This window comes from Meleagris gallopavo, chromosome 14 (genome assembly GCF_905368555.1).
Source record: "Meleagris gallopavo chromosome 14, MGAL_WU_HG_1.1, whole genome shotgun sequence".
Taxonomy (NCBI): Eukaryota; Metazoa; Chordata; class Aves; order Galliformes; family Phasianidae; genus Meleagris; species Meleagris gallopavo.
Genome location: NC_139417.1, coordinates 1,329,377 through 1,353,624, shown reverse-complemented (window position 1 = coordinate 1,353,624; position 24,248 = coordinate 1,329,377). Strand labels below are relative to the sequence as shown.

The 24,248-nt window shown below is 37.7% G+C and overlaps 1 protein-coding gene and 1 long non-coding RNA gene across 2 annotated transcripts; one reads left to right on the top strand and one right to left on the bottom strand.

Annotated features, from left to right (window-relative positions):
- Positions 1-1,039: 1,039 nt before the first annotated feature.
- LOC100539056 (inter-alpha-trypsin inhibitor heavy chain H3) lies at positions 1,040-23,342 on the top strand. Its single transcript, XM_085235665.1, has 21 exons — positions 1,040-1,160; positions 4,825-4,848; positions 5,956-6,122; positions 7,197-7,301; positions 7,718-7,880; positions 8,712-8,822; positions 9,432-9,557; positions 10,081-10,197; positions 12,028-12,196; positions 12,508-12,633; positions 12,873-13,054; positions 13,909-14,094; positions 14,701-14,840; positions 15,194-15,348; positions 17,606-17,632; positions 18,517-18,567; positions 19,180-19,293; positions 19,859-20,063; positions 21,148-21,320; positions 22,723-22,834; positions 22,957-23,342. The coding sequence occupies exons 1-21, from the start codon at positions 1,071-1,073 to the stop codon at positions 23,084-23,086; spliced, it is 2,673 nt and encodes an 890-aa protein (XP_085091791.1). The 5' UTR covers positions 1,040-1,070; the 3' UTR covers positions 23,087-23,342.
- Positions 23,287-24,248, bottom strand: LOC146543371 (uncharacterized). The gene is made up of 2 exons (XR_014886301.1): positions 24,191-24,248; positions 23,287-24,028 (listed from the first exon to the last, which is right to left on the bottom strand). It is a non-coding gene; the product is annotated as an uncharacterized LOC146543371 (long non-coding RNA).

Sequence of the window (24,248 nt, the reverse complement as noted above, 5' to 3'; positions counted from 1 at the left end):
AGTCCGGGCTGCTCGCAGCTGCTGAGCAAAGCCATCGTGTCACCTTCAGATAGCAAAGAGCTGCTTAAAGAAGCTCTAGCCTGGTTTATAGAGAGCTCCTTGTCCTCTTGAGCCGTGTTCCTGCCGAGCCTCAGAAAGCTGGCTGCAGGGAAAACTGAAAATGTCTCAGAGCAGGGGAGAAAAGAAGGGAAATAAAACTCTCACAGAGCACGTAGGGAAGAAAGCACAGCCCAACCCGTCCCGTGCCTCAGCACAGAACGGCACGGCACGGCGCTTCTCTGCTTCCCGCTGCTGATTCGTTCACGTGTCTCATTTTAATATCTTTTCATGTTAATTTTATATTTTGCATTTGGCAATGCAAAATAAATAAAAAAATGAAATTTGACATAGCTTACTGTTTATCTCCAGTGTTTTATTACTGAGGGTTTACCTCACAGATACTGAACTCGGGGTTTTCTTTTAACGGAACCAATGGAACCAATTGAAAGATGAGGAATTAGTGCTGTCGAGATAACAAATAAAGTAAACGGGCCTGGCACCTGCAGGCTGAACGGATATGAATTGTAATTGCAAGATGTAGGATCTGTGAGCTAGGACCGGAATTTCAGCCGTCAAAATGACCAGGAAAAGACCATGAAGTTTCTGGAATAGCCAAGATAAGCATCAGATAGTGACACCTCAGTCGAGCGCCTGAGTGGCATGCAGCGCTATAAAAGGCAGTTTAGAGGAGTATAAATGAATTTACAAGACTGCAAGCCTTGGTACAGCTGTGGTGAAGCTGAGGCAGTGACAGCTTTTCAGAAGGTATCAGAATACAGAAATGGCTGTTGGAGTTCTGTTTGCAGGTGATATTACATAGAAGATCCGAAATATTCTGAAATATTCTTCCAACCCAACATAAATATTTTGTAGCAATATTCTGTAGATTATACAAGTCAAAATTCAGTGTTTAATTTTTTTCTGTATGCTTAATCCCACTTTTCACATAGGGTTATTTATTAACACTGTGTAAACAAAGCATTGTATATTTATTTGTGTGGTTCAGATGAGAATCTTACTTTTTTTCCAAAATGGAAAGCCACCTATTGCTTTGTATTTTATTATTGATTCCTGCCTTTGCATCATCAGACTTTTTGGTAACACATGTCAGAAACATTAAGGTAAGTAATCAACCATGTGTGCTGCTCCCATTCTTCATAGATTAACTTCCTGCCATTTATCATCATTTTCCAGGGAGCTCACACAGTGCTGCCACCGGGAGATTTCTGTTCTCTATTATCAAGGATCACCAGCCCAGATTTGGGACTGGAACTTTAATCAGCCTCAGTTTTGAATCAGCTATGAAGAAGCTCTCCTATCTCTCTTTTTCAAAACATCACTTTCCTCTGTTTTCCCTGTCATTGCTATATAATGGTAAAGTGTTTTAGAGCTTTTACATTCAGATGTGTAAAAGATTCGTTGCTGCCATATAACTCATTGTAGCACCTGAATGGCAGTGACAGTGAAAGATGCCTCCAAAAAGAAGAAATGTAACAGGGATGTAACATGACATCCTGATAAACATTTCCGTGGCCCAAGTGACTTAGTAGGATTTTTCTCAAAAGATTTGTGTTAGCATAACACGGAATATATATGTGCCCCACATTCTGTTTTTCACAGATCTCTGAGTAAGGCAGTGCTTCCTGATATTCTGAGTAATTATCTTCATTTAAGTTGCAGACCACTATTCAGTAAATGGCTTTCCTCTCCCTCAGTGGGTAAATCCTATGAAAATCACAGAGGGCAGATCTCTTCAGGGGGTATTGTCAGTGGGTAAACAGGGCAGAGCAATTTACAGTCAGTTTCTTCTGATGAATATATCATCTTCGTCAAGACTCTTTCTTTGAAAATCAGGATAATAATACATCTAACCTTTTGAAATCACCTGGAGATTTATAGCTGCAAATCAGAAATGCCAAAGATTCTTATTTAGGTCATACTTATCCCAGATATAATGTATTTTTTTTCCTCTCCATTTCTATACTAACCATAATTCTCTCTATGCCTTACACTGCTAAAGCCTCCCTAAATAGATGATCAACGCTCTGTGCTATGTTCCATCTGTACATGCAGAGCACTTCAGAAAAGATGTTTGATTCTGCCAGTTTATGCTACTTTTTTTTTTTTTTTCTTTTCAAATGTCATTTTATTGAAATGGAAAAGACTGCTGTGTGTTGTGGTGGACTCGGTCCAAATCTCTGTACTAGCTCTTTTGAGCAGGTTGTTTACCACTGATGGTTGGTTAAAGATGGCTGGAAGTCTATCTGGTACCTTCAAGTTGTCAAAGCTACCTTTAAGGCTACAGTCAGATAAACTCAACTGGCAGAGCCAAGTCTGCTGAAAACTGAGGAAAAACCAACCAAACAAAAAACCAACAAAACCAACCCCAAATCTAAGATGCCTAAGTACATTTGTACTTCTTTTTCCTATACACATAACTATTAAGGGTGGCATTTTTTATTTCTATTTTTTTTTTAATAAAACTATTCAAAGCATTCAGTGCAAAGGTAGCAATGATACAGCTTTCCTTCTCTGACCCTCTCCTTCTGGCAGCAGCAAGACTCCTGTGTAGGTCATAACTTCTCTCTTCTCTGTGATTTCCAATTAGCATCACTTGCAATGATGGAATCTTTAATGTTGTTGTTGATTTGAAAATAATTTTTTATGCCTTATTTTTCCTATGCAGTACATAGAGGTTTACACAAATACGTTGTGCAGCCATAGGTCACTGTACAATCTTTGCTGAACCTCTTAGTAACGCTGTATTTTAGTTTCCCAAGCTATAAAATCAAGGTTTCTTTCAGTAAGTACTGTAATGGAAGCCCTCTTTCCCCACCCTTTATTCTTGGGAGTACAAATTTCTTTTTTCTTCTACTTTTCAATTTCAGTAGATATTTTGCATCTGTATTTTTTGCTGTTGCCACTACGGAGCATTATACAAAAGAAGAATGAATATCACTGTTATGTAACTAAAAGAAAAACTTTCCAATAGTTGGTGCTAATGGCAAAACAGTGGAAATACTTGGAAACATTGTAAATGTAACTTCTAACTGTAATTACACAAGTCAGGGAAATCTCATTTCTTTCAGAATTGCATAATATATATTTTTTTAATGGGATGTTATCACTTTTTGTCCACAGAGCTCAAAATGACATTAGCATAAGCGAGATCTCTAGCTTTCCATCTAAGTGAATCATTAAGAATGACAAAAATCACAAAATAGCAGAACCATCTAATCTGGCCCCATGTCAGATCAGGCTCTGTTAAAGCAGGCAGCCCAGGATGATGTCCGATAGTGTCTGAGTATCTCTGCCCAAGATCTGCCCAAGTACAAAGCCGCCAATACCTTTCACTGAAAGATTTTCCTCTATTTGCTTTTTCAGGGAGAATGACAGCGTAGCACTAAAAATATTTACAGAATCAGAGCAGAACTCGTTCCAAACTACTGTAGAACCCATAACTTTGCTAAAGAATGTTCACATCAGCAATTCAGGAAAAATTACATGTGTATGAAGAATTAGTTTAGATAGTAGTAGTTAGAATTGTAGAATTTGTAGCTAAAATGTAACACATTTTTGTAGTCTTTAAAAAAAAGGTACAGAACAAGCAGACTTTTCAGATACTTTATTTTTTTGTTTGTTTGTTTCTAAGGTCCATACTTTGGTTTGTGGTTGTTTTTTTGTTTGTTTATTTATTTATTTATTTTTAATAAAATGAAATGATTGACTGCAATGAGAGTATAGATACAGAAAAGATAGATTTTGTAAAGGAATGATTTGAAGTGGTAGTGGTAAATACTCAACACAGGCATTAAAAAAAGCCCACATCAGTTTGTGAAGCAGGGGAGACATGCAGAAATCACCTGTGTGGCAATAGCAGTTTGAAATATGAATTGCCAGACTCTCATAGAACTTGAGAAGCTTTCTCCAAATCCCTGCATAAGAAAGAGAGAAAGGGAGAAAGAAAAAGGAAGGAAGGAAGGAAGGAAGGAAGGAAGGAAGGAAGGAAGGAAGGAAGGAGGGAAGGAAGGAAGGAAGGAAGGAGGGAAGGAGGGAAGAGCAGTCTTCTGTGTCTCTGTTTCCAGCCTATAGAACTCCTAAATGTGAAAAGTAACAAAACCCATAAATGTGCCCAATATACATATCTGATCTGATATCTCTGCATCTTTACTGCTCTGTTCAGTGGAGTATGCAAACATGAAAAGAAAACTTGTACAAAATGTGACCCACGAGGCCCCTGGAGCCAGATGAGATAAGCCATTTGCAACCAAGATTACGGGAATGGAGTTATGCAAGACACTATCTTAACATGAGTTTCCAAGTATGTTTCAATCCTGTTCTCTCTTTCAGGTCATGAGAGCACGTGGTATTTTTGTAGAGCTGCTGATATTTGCACTCATTCTGAGATTGAGCACATAGAAAAAGGAAGGTTCCAGCAACTTTCCCCTCCATGCAGCCTTTCAGAGTATGCTCCCTCTCTGTGAGCCTGCTGAATTGCCATCTTATGTGTTACTGTGAGAGTGAGAGGCTGGTGGGGTGGAATGGGTTACAAGCATAAAGATCACTCTGCTTGATGATTGGAGGGTGTTTGTGACAGGAATGAGTATGCAAACCATTTTGTATGCTTTGATATGAAACCCATTTATCTCCCAAAGGAAAATTAGTTGGAAAAGACAAAATGGATACCAAAAGATCTGAAAACAGCATTCCCAAGAAGATGTCTAAATGAGGCTTTACTACTTTAGTCATGATTTTTTTTTCCTTTTTTTTTTTTTCTCTTTACAGAAGCGAAATTCTGATAATGACTTGGTGAGTAGTCTTCTCTTATATGAAGGCTTGGTTCTGCTCAGGCTATGGCTAAAGATTGTTAGTGACAAGAATATTCCTCGCCGAAGATTTCTCTGAGTCCAGTCTGAGCAAATGGACATTCCTGGCTGTGTGGAACATGAGAAGGAGCCCAGAGCTGCTTGGTTTAGGCAGTAAGACTAACAAGTCTGTCCTTCTCAAAGCTCAGATAAGGAGTCCTGCATAGGGAAAGAATGTGAACAAATAATGTTCAACCTCAGGTTGTATTTTAATAAATAGCAGCGTCTCTTACACCGTTTTTATTTTATGTTGTAGTTATTTCTAAGGAAGTCAAGAGACTGCATCTCTGAGGCTGATTCCACTTGGCACCTGGATGCCACTTCAGCAATGCTTAATATGTTTTTATTTTGGGGGGAGAACTTCTTAATAACCAGCAGAGATGAGGCCTAGCACAAAAATCGCAAGCTTCTTTTCACCGCTGACTGTGTTGCAATCAGATCTTGTTATTGCAGAGCTGCCTAAAGAGGCACATGTGCCGTTACCTATGTTTTCCTACAGTCTCAAGTAACCTTACTCCTGAGCATTCAAAACAAACAAGTTATGCTCAGCTCATTTCATTTCTTAAACAGGAATGAGCCTCAGTTGTGAGGAAACTGAGGATAATAAAATGGAATTTGAAACCCATCTGGAACTGGTTAGATCTGTCTTTATACAAGATGACTCCTTCCATCCCTGCTCTGGGAGTCAGCCACTTGGTTGATACTGGCAGTGATGAGTGCAGTGAGGCTGCAGCACATTGTTTGTGCTGACTACAAAAGTCTCAGTCTCAGTCTCAGTGGAGACAAAAATAAATTCTTACAGTGGCATCATCTTTGCCAAGGTGGCAGCATTTTGTTAAAGGGGCTGTAGTTATGACTCATAGAAATAACTGTGTCAGTTCTGTAGACACCCAAGGAAACGCTGCTGTGTCCCACATCTTATGATTAGGTCAGCCTGTTTCATTTTGGAATGATAGAAGCTCCTGCAGTAATTTCTTTCTATAAAATCATGGCTGATTAATACAGACATCAGTATAACAGCTAGCTCTGTTCTTTCATTTTCAATGTACAGGTTGTCAATGGGATAGAAATATATAGAATGAAAATTGATAGTAAAGTAACTTCCCGATTTGCCCACAATGTCATCACCAGTCGAGCCGTCAATCGTGGAAATGCACACAAAGAAGTCTTCTTCGATGTTGAGCTCCCTAAGACAGCCTTCATTACCAACTTCAGCATGTGTGTAAATTTTATAATTTTCTTAGAGTAGCCAAACCAAAAATTTTAATTTGCTGTTTGATAGATTGAGTAATTTTCTGATACTATTAACTTCACATGTGAGATACCTTGAGGTAGGTAAACGTTGGTATATCTATAGTAAAAGTGACTGATTTTCAGTTATGTCTCTTTGTTATCATGGACCTTGGGGAATTGGAGATCCTCTCCATGGATACACTCACCTTTTCAGAAATATCACTTATTTTACTCTGCTGTTATCAAACCCCAAAAGTTCCATCACTTAATTGGCATTCCATTACTGTAATTGGCATTCCAACTTAATTTCTTTCTTCATTTTGAAATAGTGTTCAATTGAGAGATGGGAAATAGAGGAAATTATTCCTTAAATTTGTATCTTTAGATGCAGTAATATGCAATTTTCACACCTTTATTAGGTTTCAGCTTAGAAGTGTTCATCTCAGCTAATCACACTAGCCCTGTTTTATTTTCAGTGAAAAGAAACATGCTTTTAGGGTACAATCACTCTTAAGTTATGCTAGAACTTTTATTTTAGGATGAGATTCATCTCCTGTGAAAAAATGCTTGCTTATTGGTGTGAGTAGTCTATGGATGAAATTTTCAGCTGTAGATACCTGTGTTTGGACAGATGAGTCTCATCCAGAGGGTGATCCTGCTGTGAGATGAGATAGATGAGATGAGATAGATGAGATGGGATGAGATGAGACAAGACAAGACGAGATGAGATGATCAAGCTGCTAAAGTGCAGGTGCAAGGTGTGTTGCTGTCAGCCTAGTTTTGATCTAATTCATTTTCAAGGAAAAAATATTTCAGATTCTCTTCAATGCTAAGCACAGAGCTCTTCATTCCAGGTAAAGCCTCTAGAAAGACTCGTTCATTTGTGCTTCACTGCTTGTGCTCAAATCTTGGCAATTGCAGGTTCCTGAAAATGCTTTTGAGCAAACCATTTAATAAACAGACTTTATATATTATACAATTATATATTATCTGCCTATAGTAACTTTTCATGTATCAGTGCAAGCCAATCAGCTAAATAAGGCACTTTTTCACCCACAGGACAATTGATGGCATCACTTATCCTGGAAATATAAAGGAAAAAGAAGCTGCCAAACAGCAGTATGAGAAAGCTGTTTCAAAGGGACAGACTGCAGGTCTTGTCAAGTAAGAATGATATCTGGTGTGGCTTCCATGCCGTTAACCTGTAGGAAATTGGGAGATTCATAATATCTTGCTCTGTCATATTTCTGAAGTTTGTTTTCTTACAGGATCAAAATACAAATATCATTAATTTAGAGTTATTTTAGCATAAATTATAAAGAAGGAAATACAATCTCTGGCAGGTAGAATCTGCAGTTAAGAAAGTTTCTGCATCTTTCACTTAATATGCATATCCAGTTCTGGGATAAAGCTCCTAGGAAAACTTGAATAAACTCTATACTGTTTGACTATGACTTTAGCAACTGATCAAAATTCCCATCTTTGTGTTACTTCTTTTTAAAAATTGTACTGCACCAACCAAATCCAAGCAAGAAATATTGTGAAAGAGGATAACTTTTTTCTTACCCATTTAAACATAGGGCTTCGGGAAGGAAAACAGAAAAATTCACTGTTTCAGTCAACATCGCAGCAGGCAGTAAAGTCACTTTTGAACTCATATATGAAGAACTACTGAAGAGACAATTTGGAAAATATGAGATGTTCATCAAAGTAAAACCGAAGCAGCTTGTCAAAGATTTTGAGGTAGATGTCAAATTTAATTCTGCAGCTTAAGAGATCGTGAGATTCTGTACATATGTAGAAAGCGGAGTACCATGATCATTCCCACTGGCCTACAGCTGAACTAAAGGCCCCCATAATATTCCTAATGAACCATGTGGGGAGTCCCCACCAATATGCTTTACTGCAGATTTTGATTTATAGGCTTCTGAGCTAGCTCAGCTAGTAAGCCTCCAAAAGAAATGCCATACAGAAAACTGAAAAGCTGTTAAGATATTTTGGAGCAAAATAGCTTTTATAAATGCCTTCATTGCATCACTATAAAAATATGTCATGCTAAATTACGATGATACATATATTGCATTCTGGCTTTTCTGTGCTAAAACTTGTCTTTGATCACTTCTATCTGCTTTGTTAAAACTCAGCTTTACCCATCAAAGGTTGGGTAAAAATCATTACAAAGCTCAGTACCTGTATGTTTATAAAGCATTATTTCAAACATATTAAGATAAAGGGCAAACTGAAATATATATCAAACTTGGCCATGGCTCACAGCTGATGACTGGATTATATTTTTGAAGGACTTAGGTATTTATTTGACATTTGACAAAGTTCCACTAACTAACCATTTTACTAGCCATTTCTATAGAGCTTTATTTGTTTCTAATTTGTCTTTTAAGTTCTATGTAGAAAAAGATACGTTGGACTGCTGTTACTAATTACGAAAGTAAACTTGTTTTTCTTTTAAGAAAATCTCTCCCTCATATCCTTCATTTCCTCCAGATCCTCCAGTAAATGTCTAAGTTGATATACTATGGGATAGCCAATAAAAACAATTTTCAATTCATATTTCAGATTGAAGTAAATATCTTTGAGCCACAAGGTATCAGTGAGCTGGAAGCAGAAGGAACATTCATCACCAATGATCTGCAAAATGTCATAAGGAAAACTTTCTCACATAAAAAGGTGCAGTAACACCTTCCATATTTTATTTACTATGTAAAAGTGCTTTAGTCATTAGCAATGAAAGTAAGAGGCTAAAAATAGAGTAAATAAAGACTTCTTCATGCAAATTTACTCTGAATTCCAAGCTAGGAAGCTGAAGGCTATCACCATGCAGTTGGAAAGACACTTGCAGCTATTAGCATAGAACTGCACCTTTGTCCCACAGCAGTACTTGGAAGCTTGGATACCAACTGGACTATTTCCTGTGGAAGAATGGAGTCAGTAACAAGTAGTTTTCTCATGTATGAAAGTGGTAGAAGTCCTAACACACAGACTGCTCAACATTCTTATTATCTGGAGTGAAGGGCTGGAAGGAAGATGGAACCAAGGAAGATGAGGAAGAAAACATCTGAAGAGAGAGCTAGGCAGCAAACCTGAGCTATTAGTTATTTATACAAATATACAATTATACAAATATACAAATATGCTAATACCTAACCATATAAAACAGGTCATCCTTATGTCTGTGAATCTAAACATACCAGCTTTACAAACTTACAAACTTATTTGTGTTTTGTAGAAAGTTTTCATCTATTAAGATTCAGATCTAAAGAAGTTTCTTCTTTTCAGGGGCATATCTCTTTCAAGCCAACTCTTGATCAACAGCGAACCTGTGAAAATTGCTCACAGTCACTCTTGGATGGAGATTTTATTGTTAAATATGATGTGGAGAGAACAACTCCAGATAATCTGCAGGTAATTTTGCAGAAAAATAGCTGGCAGATTTGCACTGTTGAATGGGCTTATCTTTCACAGATTAATGTTGGGGAGTAGTGAAGGTCAATTATTCCCTAAAGGGCAGAAAGCTGACTATGACAGCTCAACCTCACAGCCAAGAGTCCAGTACCAAGAATACTTAGGTAAGGCAGACCTACAGATGTTATTCAGATTCAGCCAAGAGTCCAGATCATCAGGCAAATTTGCCAGGACGAGGCAAGCTGTGGTGTGAGGTCAGAATATGGAGTGGGTTCCAAATCAGTCCATGGTCAGATGGGAGCAGGCATAGTTGTGACACTGCTAGAGACAGGTATAAGTCAAGCAGGCTCAGGCTTGAATTTAAACAACACTCCTGGGCTCATGGATGGAGGTGAGATTGGTAAGAATTTGTTAGTCTACTCAGGAACTAAAGACTAAATCAAAGTACTTTCTTTTTTATGAATTTTATCTTTGTAATACACAAAAGCTATTGGCTTGCTAACATCTGATGTCTTTTTTTTAGATTGTCAATGGCTACTTTGTGCACTTCTTTGCACCAATGAATCTTCCAAAGTTGCCCAAGAACGTTATTTTTATAATAGATATTAGTGGCTCAATGAGTGGAAGAGAAATACAACAGGTATGTTATTACATTACTTTAGAGTCTCTGTGGAAGACTTCTGTCATGATGTAAAGGACATGGACTTAGGGTGCCTTTGACATGGTCCCACATAACATCCTTCTCTCTAAATTGGAGAGATACGGATTTGATGGGTGGATTGTTCAATAAATGGAGAACTGGTCATTCGTAGAGAGTGGTGTTCAACAGCTAAGTGTTCAAATGGAGATTAGAGATGACTGGTGTGCCTTGGAGGTCAGTACTGAGCCTGGCATACTCCTACATCCCCATCAGTGACATTGACAGTGGGATCAAGTGCACTCAGCAGTTTGCAGATGACACCAAGCTGTGTGGTGCAGTCAACATGCCTGGGGGATGAGAGGCCATCCAAAGAGACAAGCTCAAGCAGTGGGCCCAGGCAACCCTCATGAGGTTCAACAAATCCAAGTGCAAGGTCTTGCACATGGATTTTGGCAACCCAAACTACCAATACAAACTTGGGGATGTAAGGATGGAGCACAGTCTTACTGGAAAGGACTCGGGGGTGCTGGTGAATGGCAAGCTGAACATGAGCCAGCAGTGTGCCCTCACAGCCCAGAAAACCAACCATATCCTGCACTGCATCCAAAGCAGCTTGATCAGCTTGTCAGGAAAGTGATCATGCTCCTCTGCTCTGTGCTGGTGAGTACTGCATCCAGAAATGCAGTCCTCAGTACAGAAGAGATGTGGACATTTTGGAGTGTGTCTAGAGGAGGGCCATCAAAATAATCTAGGGGATGGAGTACCCCTCCTATGAGGCAAGCTGAGAGCTGGGGCTGTTCAGCCTGGAGAACAGAAGGCTCTGGGGAGATCTGACAGCAACCTTTCAATTTTTAAAGGAGCTGTAAGAAAGAAGATGGAAGACTCTTTGGCAGGGTCCGTTGTGACAGGACAAGGGGAAATTGTTTCAAACTAAAAGTGGGGAGATTTAGATTGGTTGTAAAAAGGAGTTTTTTATGATAAGGATGCTGAGGCACTGGCACGGATTACCCAGAGATGTGCTGGGTGCTGCATCCTTGGAGACATTCGAGGTCAGGCTGGAGGGAGCTCTGAGCACTGATCTAGCTGTAGATGTCCCTGTTCATTGCAGGAGAGATGTACTGGGTGATTTTTAAATATTCCTTCCAACTCAAAACAATGCCATGATTCTATTATTCTAAGCCATACCGGATGCTTTTATGCTGTGGCTTCACAAATTCTCAATACTGTAAAAACTAGCTTGAAGTCTTGCTGTAGAATAAAATTCTATACATTTAGGCTATGTTTTACTTACTTAGACATGTTCTTATTTCAAAACTTTCCGAATATCAGCATTTTCAGAGAGGTCACTCAGATGTGTTGGCCAGTTTCAAAATTAAAAAAAAATATATAGTATTCTGTCCATTATCTATGTTGTTCATTCTCTCTCCTCTCGGGAACAGCTCTTTTTGGGACTACTCAATCTAATCTAATGGTCAAAACTTTCAAATCTTGGTGCTGCATTAAAATATCCACACTTGCTTATGACCTTTTCCACAAACCTGTAGCTACCTTATTTTCCAGCATTTTAATTTTGCCATGCCAACAATCTGTGATGTAAGATTTGATTTTCCTCTCAGCTAAAAAAATTTTCCAGATGTAATTGCAACTGGATAACTTCATTAGAGTTACTTTGAAATAGACACAGGAATAGGAAGGATGGAACAAGCTGAGAATTATTCTCGGTATGAAAGGAACAAAAGAAAAAAGAACTGGAGGGATTAGTTATGTAAAAGCTGCAAACACCCATTTCTTGGAAGCTGAACAATTAATTTAAATTTCTTCCTCTTACAGACAAGAGAAGCACTTCTAAAAATCTTAGATGATATTAAAGAAGATGACCACTTCAATTTCATACTGTTTGGTAGTGATGTACACACCTGGAAGGAAACATTAATCAAAGCCACTCCTGAAAATTTGGATGAAGCAAGAAAGTTTGTTCGGGGCATTGATACTAAAGGCTGTGAGTACTTGACTTGCCAATAGGTTGTTGAGTATGTTAATTCTCTAATTCAGCCTGTGAACACAATGCTACCACTTTAAAAATTATTAATGGCACACTGCTAAGCTTGAAATTGATGCAACAGATGACGTTTTTATCCTTGTGTTTGCAAAGCTCAGTTATTTTTGTATCTAAACACTCCCTTGCTAGCAAACTCAAACTTTTCATTGTCATACTGTCAAAAAAACATAGTCAGGTTTTCTCAGATTCCCATGAAACACGGTCCATTATTTTGACTGTGTCGAAACCAGATTTCTATGTCTGCCTTACAGTGACAAATTTATATGGCGGTATGATGAAAGGAATTGATATGCTGAATGCTGCTCATGAAGGAAACCTTGTGCCCAAGAGAAGTGCTTCGATAATTATCATGTTAACAGATGGCCAACCAAATGTAGGTAAGTTTGTGTTGGGTGAAATAACAGAGTGAATTAACTAACAAAAATCACTCAATTAAAACAGGCCGTCATCTTTGACTTCTGCTTTTTTCTTTTTCATGATTGAAATGCTACTACACCAGCTTAGTGTGACCAAACAAGTCTTTCATAATGTCTCTTAAAAAATCCAAAGATCACTAACCACATTTCATTTTATCTATTTATGAAGAAACTCAACCTTTTTTTCTTGTTTGAGGTAGGCATATCAAATACTCAGGACATTCAGACACATGTGAAAAAAGCCATTGAAGGAAAATATACTTTATACAATCTCGGTTTTGGTTACGGTGTTGATTACAACTTCTTGGAGAAGATGGCACTGGAAAATAAAGGATTGGCCCGTCGGATTTATCCTGACTCTGATTCAGCTTTACAACTCCAGGTACAGTAATCACAACTTAAATTAGATGAGAGATGTCTTAATTCTGATAAGTATGCTGACTTTTTTTTTAATTCTGAAGTAATCAAAAAGCAGAAAGTGTACTCTGGTACTGAGACAGTCAAGTATGCTGTAGTCAGAATATTGGTTGCATTTAATTTTCTTCTTCCTTTCTAAAATAATGGGAAAACCACAAAAGACAGACACCCTAGGCTATGGAAGAGTGTTCAAAACTTGGCACAGGTGACACAAGACAGACATGGTTCTGAAGGACACCTTGGTGTGTGCCACATTATATAAGCAAAATTGCTGCAGTCACTACATCTTCCATATCTCACAGATTATGTCAAAAGAAGAGAAGGCCGACAGAGATTAAAGGCTCGAGATATTCTGCATTTAGGGACTTTCTGCAAGCTAACTTATTTTACCATACTTCTGAAATGTTCTTAATTCTAAATGACATGAAAAGACGTGAATGTAGTATGGAATTGAATTTTTGGCTTTTGACGTGGGAATACCGTCCACTGGAAAGACTGGCCAAAATGTGTATACTGGATTTAATTACAAGGTTGGTCAAAATCAAATGCCTCATCTTCTTGGCTCGTGTTATCATTTCAGTCTCTTCAGGGAGTTGGTCTAGAAACTTACTTTATGAAATGGAAGGATCTTGGTGTGTCCTTCCTCATTTGCCTTACTTGTACAATTTTAGGTTTTGTATTCTGAGACGTAACTGAATATTTACATATTTCTTCTAAAATACATTCTAAATTTTCACTGCTGAAATAGCACTGGTTACAGATCTACATATAAATTAAAGAAAAAAATGGTGGTTAAATATTTTTCTTTTTATCCCACAGGGCTTTTATGATGAGGTGTCCAATCCTATGCTAAGGGATGTAGAATTAAACTACCCAGAAAATGAAATTGCAGACGTAACTAAAAACAGCTTTAAGCATTTCTATGATGGGTCCGAGATTGTGGTGGCTGGGCGCCTTAGAGACATCAACCAAAACAGTTTGACAGTAGATGTGAAAGGTGAAGGTGTAAGTATGGATTTCTTTGACTCTTTTCTTGTTACAGAAAGTATCCGTGTTCAATGGTGACGAAACTTAAAATAGTCACATGTATGTCTTGACCTCAGTGAGAACATGTATTGCTGCATATGTGAGAAAGTATGTGCACCAGAGGCATTGCTTTTACAAGTTTCTTAGGCAAGTTTCTTGTCTGTTAGTTATTCTTGGGTTAATCCAGATCAACTTTGTGCAACGTGACTGAATAAGCTTTGCTGACTTACTTTGTTGTCTTTACTCTCTAAATATCCTACCCAGTTCTTTCAGAAGCCGAATGTTCAGTGCTCATAGGCAGTAGTCTTCATATTAAACAAGTGGCTATATGTTATAAGAATCATAATCAATTTCTTTAAATCCTGAGTAGTCAAATTCTAATTAACCAAATGGCATTTGAATTTGGAAAGTGCATTATGTCTCATAGCATACACTACTGAGCTTTACAGAAGCTTAAAAATTCCTTTGTTGGCAAGTTCTTTGTTGGACCACAATGTTTTTCAATTTATTAAGATTTTCAGGTGTTAAGGTTTTGATTTTGGAAAATTCTGGGAGTCTCTGGCTTATTTTCCTTATTCCTAACAGGCTAATGATGCCCTATCATTTACTTCACAACAAGATAAAGAGCAAACAGCTAAAGCTTTCCAAGAACAGGAATATATCTTTGGAGATTTCATTGAAAGGCTTTGGGCTTATCTCACCATTGAGCAGCTCCTGGAAAAACGGTAATTATACCAAGAATCACATTCAGTTATGTTCAGTGAAAGCATTAAGCTGTGTGACTGGTCCAGCCTCTAGGATGTAAAGCTGGGATTGAGATCTATTTCCTTGTTTTTGCTTATCATCACACCGAGATGCCAATAGGAAAGCATAAAGAACAGTAAGGAAAATCTCCACAACCTCTGCATTTGTCTTACAGTTAGCAAATTAAACTGATTTAAATTATCATTTATGGAAAACACAGTTTTGTCTTTTTAGCTGCAGAGAAATTACTTCACTTTAAAAAAAAAGTACTTAATTCAAAGTTTAACAGGTAACTTGGCAATCACTGATGCTAGGAGTCTCTCCCTGTATTCAGTATTTCAGCTACAGGAGAAGAAAAGGACAATCTTACAGCTGAAGCCCTGGATCTATCACTAAAATACAAATTTGTGACACCACTGACATCCATGGTGGTAACAAAGCCAGAAGAAGATGAAAATCAAGCAGCGATTGCCGATAAACCTACTGAAGGTACAGACATTTTCACAGTTTAATCAAAGTTGCTTTCATGTTCATCTAAAGGAAGACTTTTGTGAGCACCGTTTCAAACACAGATTGGAAAAAACTGTTTTCTGTGCCTTGCATATGTATGGTTTATGCAAAATTATTTTTCCTTCTAAAGCTCATTTCTATCAAACCGTCCTTCACTACTAGTTCATACAGGGAAAATACTATAAATTTAAAATCAATGTATTTAGAATTAATATATAAAATATCACATCGCAAGAAAGTAGCATTTCTTACTTCATAATTCAGCTATATTTAATTTTGTTCACATCACTTTCTCCTTAATTGTTTATGTACTTCTTAAAAGTAAATGTAGTGGCATCTTTCTGTGTAAAAAGGGACTACTGCCAGGAGATTTCCCTCGTGCAGAATATATCAGAGGTGAGAATACCTGTAAAACATGGTATTCATATATGTTGAAGATAGAAAAATAATCAGTATTGAAAGTGCACCATTTATTCTCATCTCCTTTAATACTTTGGCTAATTATTAACTCCTTGCTCAGTAAATCATTGTCCTTTCATGCAATTCAGCCTCTTTGCTTTGCCTACGTGAAATGGAATGACTTTATTCCTCTTTCGTAAGAGCAAAGTGAGACAAATTCTATCTTCTCAGTGCACCCCAAAGCCACTCTGTCATCATAGATGTGTTGTTTGAGCCATTCTCATCTCTCCCTAATTCCACAGATCTGACAAGTGAGGCTCTCCAGTCTCATCTCTCTACATCTATTGTTTTTTTTCCCCTGAAACTTTAGCCTAGTGCCCCTAGCTCTGTCCTAGTTCCTAGTTCTAGTCTGTTTGCTGGCTTTTGTATGAAAAACATTCTTATCTCCTGAATTGGACATGATAACCAGGACTGATTTTAAGGTAATTTAACATAACAGAAATGCTTTCTGGTGATTAGTGAGAGTTTCCTTCAAGTGGAATAAACCTTGCAACCACTTAATTGCTAGGTGCCCTACAGAATGAAATAATTCTACAGGCATTCTGCTGATAAAATTTCTTGCATTATTTTTTCAGAAATATCATAATGGAATACTGACATAAAAATGTTCCATAATTAATTTAGCATTCAAGACATTGTGCAGCATAATGATTTTGTAGTTTACAGGTGGACACTATGAGATGTAAAACATAAGAGCATCTAGCAGATGTGGCAGTGACTCAGAGGTCCTTTTCTGAATCTCTTTCCAAGAAAATCCTCTATGTGTGTAGAAGTTATGCAGAGTGATAACAGAAGTACTCAGAGCACTATCACCTTGTAGAAAAAGAACATAATTTTTACACATACAAGAGTCTAGGTCGTAACTGTTATAAAATACTGAAGATGTATGGTTGAATCTGACAATTCAACAATAGGTTTTTTGGTTTTTTTGAATGTGTTTTATTGTACAACTGAAACTGTAATTTTCTCTTTTTCTTCCTTTTTACTTACTTACTCACGATACAGCTGAAGGTATGTACATTTGTTATTAAATTCCCCTGTTGTTTTTTAACTATTAGAGTTAAATTTCCTGCATCACTTGATTTATTCCCCAAGAACTGTATGAAAATCTTGCATCGTAGATTAAGACTATTATAATTAGATTAAAAACTTTTTGGGATTGAAAATTTTGTGAATAGTGCTTTCAGTGTGGATCCTGAGAATTGCAGTGTCCCAACATCACGAACTTCAGGCCCAGTACAACTACACTGCTTTCCAGGGCTGGCACTGTTGCTCGCAGGTACCGGTGTGTAGACAAGTCTCCTCTCAGAGATGCCTTCAGTGTTGCTGTGAATGCTGCTTCTTCAGCACAAATACCCATCTACAAACACTGCTCTGTAGTTTCAAATAAAGAAGACAGCAAATATGTGGGAATGGGTGGATAAATCTTACTGACATCGCAGTATTAGAGTTTGGAACAAAACACAAAGGAATTAGAAAAGGTGCAGATCTCCCCAGCCCCTTACAGATCCCTTGCAGGACCTTTAGAGAAGTAGTAGTTTTGCTGTAAAGTGCACTGTGATTTCTGTCCATGACACTGTGTTGAATCAATTCACAGTTTGCTTTGTTGCAGTACAAAACCCAAATAAACTGTGTGACTGTTTTTCCTTTTTAGAAGTGTTAGGAAATGTGTACATAGCTACAAGATTTTGGAGTTGGCTTTGGTGGTGGGATGGCAGTGGGAGAGCTTTTCTTTTATTCTTTCTAGCCTCTAAAATATTTTTTGTTTCATTCACAGCTCAGGCTGCCCCAATAGTTGCACAGGGTAAGTCATGAGTGCGAATTTCTAAATGAAGAAGCATCTGTCAAAGGAAATGATTCAGCCAACTGAAATTACTGGAGGGATGGAAACTGCCTCGTCTGAGTTTACAACTGTATTTTAACAAATACTACCAGTTTTTCCTCACTATCCTAAAACCATAAAGACTGAACAAGACCAGATCTGATTTTTTTCAGTGAAATAGCTGTTAGGGAGTGAATGCCATTTCATCAAAACAACATTTTTTTCTCAGATACAGAGGATGGACTTGAGTGTGCATCTCTTTAGGAATTATACAAAGCAAGAGAGCGTGATGTCAGCATCTCTGGCTAAATTATTCAGTTACTTCTATGAAGAAGATAGTGTTATTGAAGAGACTGAGATATCCACTGATCCTTCAGATTGCTGGTTGGGCAGTGCTGGAAATGCGAGAGTCGAATTTAAAGTTTTGCTCAGATTAGTTTCAATCTCTCTCAGTGTTTCCCTCCCTCCCTTTACAATTTTCTGGAGTTTTTTGGAAAGCCACACATTCATTCCACTGAGAACAAATGACAAAACCTCAGGAGTTTTAAATGTGTGGTGCTGTTGCATTTCTACCTAGACTTGCTGGTAGGCAGTGTAACCCTTACATCTGAGATATTTGCCTTCCTATGGCTACATTGCTAGGAATTTGTGTAAACACTGAAAGCAATTTAGATTATGAAATAAATCCTAAAGCTTTGCTTGATTCAAAAGACACACACTGTCATTCCATTTAGTTTAAAAACTAGGGTGACGCTAGCAATTTATCTAGCACGTTAACTTCCTGACATTTAGCGTATGCTTTGCATATTGTGCATAAATATTCCATTTTGATGTTTCTCTAACAGTTATTTTTCTGCTCTCTGCAGCTTCACCAGTACACTATGTACATGCATCAAACCCTACCTGGTATACTAGTGGTAAGTAGTTTTAATTGTTTCTATTTAGAAGGAAGACATAAGTGGGTGTTTAAATAGCACAATTCTCAGAGTTTTTAGATAATTTATTTCCACAAAAACAACCTTTCTTTTTCCTCTCAGAGGACTTGTACTTCTATTTACTTTAAATATCCTTGAATGTTTTTAAATAGATGAGTCACTGTGATGTATGATCATTTTCTTAGTCCTCTTCCCACTTGCTAGGCTTTGTGATGGTGGCTGTCTATTCTCTACCCTTCCTGTCCTCATTAATAATTTCATCCTCAAAGATAAGCACTCATAGGTGCCCATTCTGATCCTGTAGTCTGTGTACCAAATTTTGCAGTGATCAAGGGTCATAGGATAAATGGCACACACCTGGAAAGTTATGGGGAAGAAGGTTGTAGTTCACTTTTGAGATATGGTAGCAGCTTCTTTGGGACATCCTCACTCTATTTGAAGGATGGGCTGGACTAAGCTGGTCATACAGCTTGTGCAGGAGCCAGTTCCTGCTGGACCCCACTATCAGTGGATCCACTACCACAATTTTAAGTGTTCATGTGGAACTTTGAACTTGTGCATCACAATACAAATACCTGTGACTTGCCTTTACAGTTGATGGAGATCCACACTTCATTATATCAGTGCCACAAAAAGAAGATGCCATTTGTTTCAATATCAATGAAAACCCAGGTGCTGTGTTAAGATTGATAAATGATCCAGTTACAGGTGAGTTTAACACTTTAAAATGCAGTAAATCAAAATACTTAGATTGAAAAATCTTATTTTTAAAGGCTACTTCTCTCTTTTTATACTGCATGAACTATTTTTTCTGCAAAGTTAACAGGAGCTCCTATCACTGTGATAGGATACTGTTACCACGACTGTTTTCACTTCCTGGAATTAAATGATCTTTTAATTGTTTGAAAACTCTGTGGGAGTTGAGAGATATTATTTGTCTCGGTTAGTAGAGGCTATAAAATAATCCTCAGTTTGCCATTTCATGGAGTATCTGTAAAAGAGATGGGCTATTTGTGCCTGTCACAGAACTTTTGTGGTCCAGAAAATACTGAATTTTTATCAATAAAATAAAGGTTGTCATTACAGATACCTACAGAACAGCCTCCACAGCTGTATTCCCTTACTGAACATTTGCACAAACATGCTTAAGTAATTCTGAACTATTTTTCAATTTGGATTTGTTTGGTCGAGCTGCAGATAAAACTACCTCAACACTTCTTGACCTCAGCTGATTATCTACAAAACAGTATTTGATGTTTCCTTTTGATATTAGGCATCACAGTAAATGGAGAACTCATTGGTGACAAGAAAGTAAATAATGATGCAAAGATCCAAAATACATATTTTGGAAAACTTGGCATTGCAAACAAGCACCTGGATTTAAAAGTGACAGTAACTCCTGAGAAGATCACTATTCAGAATGAGACTGGAAAGACAACTTTCACCTGGCTTGACTCGGTCACAGTTCAACAGGAAAGGTAATGTCTGCAGAAAGAATATGTCAGATTCCTGGGTTATTTTTTACACTTTTTTGGGAAGGTTGATCAAAAGTGTGCTTTGAAGATATGTTGCCTGATTATGCAAAGAAACTCACCCTGATCCAAATCGTGCTGAATTCTGCTCTCTACTTCGTTACGTAACTGACAAATTATTGTACTCGTAACTTCCTCTGCTTGGAATAGGAAAGTGCAGAATTTGCCCTGACTTTCCATTAGTATGACCAAGGTACAATCACTTTTTATATTGTGCTTTAACACAGTGGTGACTTCAGCAAACACTGAAGGAATAATTTTAGTCGTGATATCAAGAACAGGAATAATAATGCTTAGCAACAAATTTCCATTTTAAGATGTGGGAATTGTGATATTTATAGGATAGGTACATTTTGTGCTGTCAGCAGGGATATATCTCATGAGATTTATGTTACAGAATCGTTTTCACCCGTGAAGAAGAAAGTTTAGAAAAAGAACAGCAATACCTCCTCCTCCTTTTCATTTACATTGTGTTTCTCAAAGCATGACACTGAAACAGAAGGAGCATTACAGCAATACTGTGACTTATACAAGATACTTTTTTTTTTTTTTTAATGGCAACTAATTTGATGATACAGTTGTCATAATGAGAAGCAAATCTTCTTTATCCTGGCGCTAACTTAGGCATTTCAGGAGTTGTCTTTTCTGTGGAACAAAGGAAAAAGATCTCAGATAGCATCCAGGCCAGGAAGTGATGGCTTTATTAATACCATCTTTATTACTGAACACGAGGTGCTACACTAAATCTCAGTAACCCATCTGTGATTAATTGTGCTGTTATAGGAAGAGTTTTGATAGAAACATCTTTCTGTAAAAGGCTTTTACAGATGTAATGTAGTCTGAGACTTGAACTGTCCATGAACACACAGATTCACATAGACCAAACAAAATAGCTTAATTTTAAAACACATCAAGTAATTAATTTATATAACCATGCTTGTTTGTTGGAGATGTTTTGTTTGTCAGTTTTCCTGTGATAGCTACTAACTGTGGGAAGCTCAATGCCCTGAATCATTTTTTTTCTCCTCAGTTTAACTTTGATAATTAACAAGAAAAAAAGTCTGGTGCTCTCAATGGGCAGCGGCGCATCATTTGTTATAGTTTTGCACCAAGTATGGAAGAAACATCCTCTGCACAGGGATTTCTTAGGACTGTATACATTGGAAAGTCATAAACTGTCCGAACAGACGCACGGATTATTAGGTATGAATTCTCTTAGCAGCGTGAACATGCTTTCTTTCCTTGAGGCTACTTGATTTGCAGACACCACCTTGTACTTGGCCTTTCTGAACTGAGAAAGGGGAGAAAATTGAGACTATGTTGATTAACCATATTAAGATTTCTGAAAAAATATTCGGGGCTCAGGCTTTGTGCATGATCTTTTCTTAAATTCTTCTGCTGCTGCTGAAAACACTAACACCTGTTGTTCTCAAGGATGTCTTCAAGACTCTACCTTGCTAAATCCATCCACAGATTTTTTTAATAATTATTACATCAATCCTCCAGTATCATGGATGGATTGTTTTCTTCCTTCAGCTTATCCATTTTCTACTAAATATAAGCACTCTGAGAAAGTGTTTGCTGATCAGTTAAAATGTGCCAAACCACAGTTAGTGCATCCCTTGTAAGAAAACAAGCTGTTAAGGTGTATCTTGGTTGACTATCATATATGAAAATCAGAGAATGCCTTGTATTGTCTAGAATTTCTTTCATCTTAGATAACATTACTCTAGAAGAAGGTAAAGCTGGTAAATGAGGGATGAAACTTGTGACTTCATTGAATCCTGTTTTCTGCAGTGTAGCAGGATTTGTGGTGTGCATTCTCTGCTGAAAAATATGCTTGCTTTCACACATATTCACACACAGCCATTTTCCTTGCATTCTTATTTTCTCCTACAAAATCAGATAAGGGCAGCAAACCTGTATTTCGGGTCATTGTAGTAAATACTGCTGTGAACTCACCTCTCAGTCTTGGTATGTGCTTTGCGGTGCGAGGAGAGTGAGCCAGGCTAACTGTGGAAGAATGTGTTGGGTCTGTCACTCTTAGGAAATGCTGTAACAAAACAGAAGGAGAACAGAATAAGGATGAAATGTTAGCACACTTTTCTGTTCCGTAGGGTAAAGAAAGAGTTCTGTTCCGTGGGGAAAGAGCCCAGAAGGTAATCCTGTCATGAACAGGATTCCTTAGATATCAGGCTTGTTCTAAGCACGGTCTCATCAAATGATTTCAGAGATGAACGCATTACTTGATTAAAAGAAAGCTAAAGACTTGCATAGTAGTATGTCATAAATACAGCTGAGTAGACAAGACACAAAGTGAGGTTACCTTAAGGGCTATCTAGAAAAGACCAATTTTACCTTACCCTCAGAAGGTGGAACTTACATCCAGATGGCATGCAGAGAATTCCAGTTTCTACAAAGTAAATAGTATCGTAGTCATACATTCAACTTTGCACAAAACTGGGTGTTTGCTTGTGCATTCAGAACCCTGAGGGAACTTGGTAAACAGCATGGGAATGTAGACATTCTGGGGGTTTTGTTTATTTTGTTTCTGCTTCAGTATGTGCAACATACTTGAAATGTTAATTTTGGCTTCTATTTTTAGGACAGTTTTTCCACCCCATTGACTTTGCCATACTTGAAATTCATCCCGGGTCTGATCCCAAGAAACCAGATGCCACAATGATATTTAAAAACAAGGAACTGATAGTAACAAGGTAAAAAAAAAAAAAAAGAAAAAGAAAAAGAAAATCAAATCCTTAGAAAAGACAAAGAAAAGTTTATTTTGCCAATTTGTATTTTCTACTTTGATACTTCTGTGCTGTATTTTGCCTTGCAGGGGCTGGCAGAAGGATTACAGAAGAGATCCTGAGCATGGCATTGATATTCCTTGCTGGTTTGTTCATAACAATGGAGCTGGGCTAATAGATGGTGTTCATACAGACTATGTTGTTTCCAGTCTGTTTTAAACAACAACTTGCAAAGTCATGGGTACACAGAGTATTTTTTTTTGAAAAAATAGTACTTTTCACTGTTGAAGAAGTGTTAAAAATACATAATCTTGCCATGTATGACAGTGCCAAGATAGAACAGAGTCAGATCTTGAGAGGGAAACTGCAATTCTGCCTGTGTGCACGGATATCCCCAATCACCTAGCATATTCTTCCAATTTTTAATTAGTAGCTGAGTGTCAGGAGCAATTTAAATAAAAGCATCAATACTTAATGGCTCATTCTGTTATTCCTATGCCTGTCAGTGTTTTAATGCCTGCTTCTCAAAGCCCAGGACGTCAAATGTATTTTGGAACAGAACACAAGAGGGCAGCTGACAGACCAAAACATATTTCAGATCAATTCAGTAACACTTACAACCATCTGACACTGGGCTAGTGCTGTGACTTGAGATGGCTGTTAGCGGTGTGGTTTGAATCCAGGACAGTGATTTCTATGGGAGGTAATAAGCTACTGAAAAATGCAGAAGGCAGGAAGAGAAAGAGGAGGGAAGGAGAAAGATCAGAGCGTTGAAACTGTAAGTGGAAGTTCAAATTATTCTGAATTTATATTCTAAAATAATGTATTAGATGGAGGAAAACAATAGATATAAAAGAGCAGTGATCCATTTTGGGTCCTGTAATAGGAGCTGTAGGGCTATCCATTCAGATCGGTGTCACACTCACTTGTTCTGTTGCCAAAGCAAAAATATAGCAGTGGACAACAGATGTTGACCTACCTTGGTGAAGTTTAGGGGCAAGGCAGTATTGGATGCAATTTCAGCCAGAGTGTTTTTGTTTAATTCATGGGGCTGAGGCAGATCACTGGAGGCAGATGGAATCTTGTCAGCTGTGATTGACAAATCTAGAAGTTGACACAGTCTCCAGCCTGCTTTTTGTAGTCTGACAGCTCGAGAAGCTCCTGCTTAGATGCAATGAGCAATAACGAGTGAGAGAAGCAGCAGACATGCTTACAGTTAGGTAAAGCTTTTACCATCAACTGGTGCATGCATTCAGCTTGAGTAGAATCACCCAATCATTAGGGAAATGACCTCTAACATGATCAAGTCCAACGAACACATACCACCAATAGGTTGCTCCAAAAATAATGACTCCTATTTATTTCCATGGAAACTGCAACA

What these genes read in the sequence shown, in the direction of transcription:
- LOC100539056 (XM_085235665.1), top strand. Translation starts at nt 1,071, where the DNA reads ATGGAAAGCCACCTATTGCTTTGTATTTTATTATTGATTCCTGCCTTT. An exon ending in ATTCAGCTTTACAACTCCAG is followed by an intron (nt 13,055 to 13,908) that starts GTACAGTAATCA and finishes TTTATCCCACAG; the next exon opens with GGCTTTTATGATGAGGTGTC. An exon ending in AAGGAACTGATAGTAACAAG is followed by an intron (nt 22,835 to 22,956) that starts GTAAAAAAAAAA and finishes TTTGCCTTGCAG; the next exon opens with GGGCTGGCAGAAGGATTACA.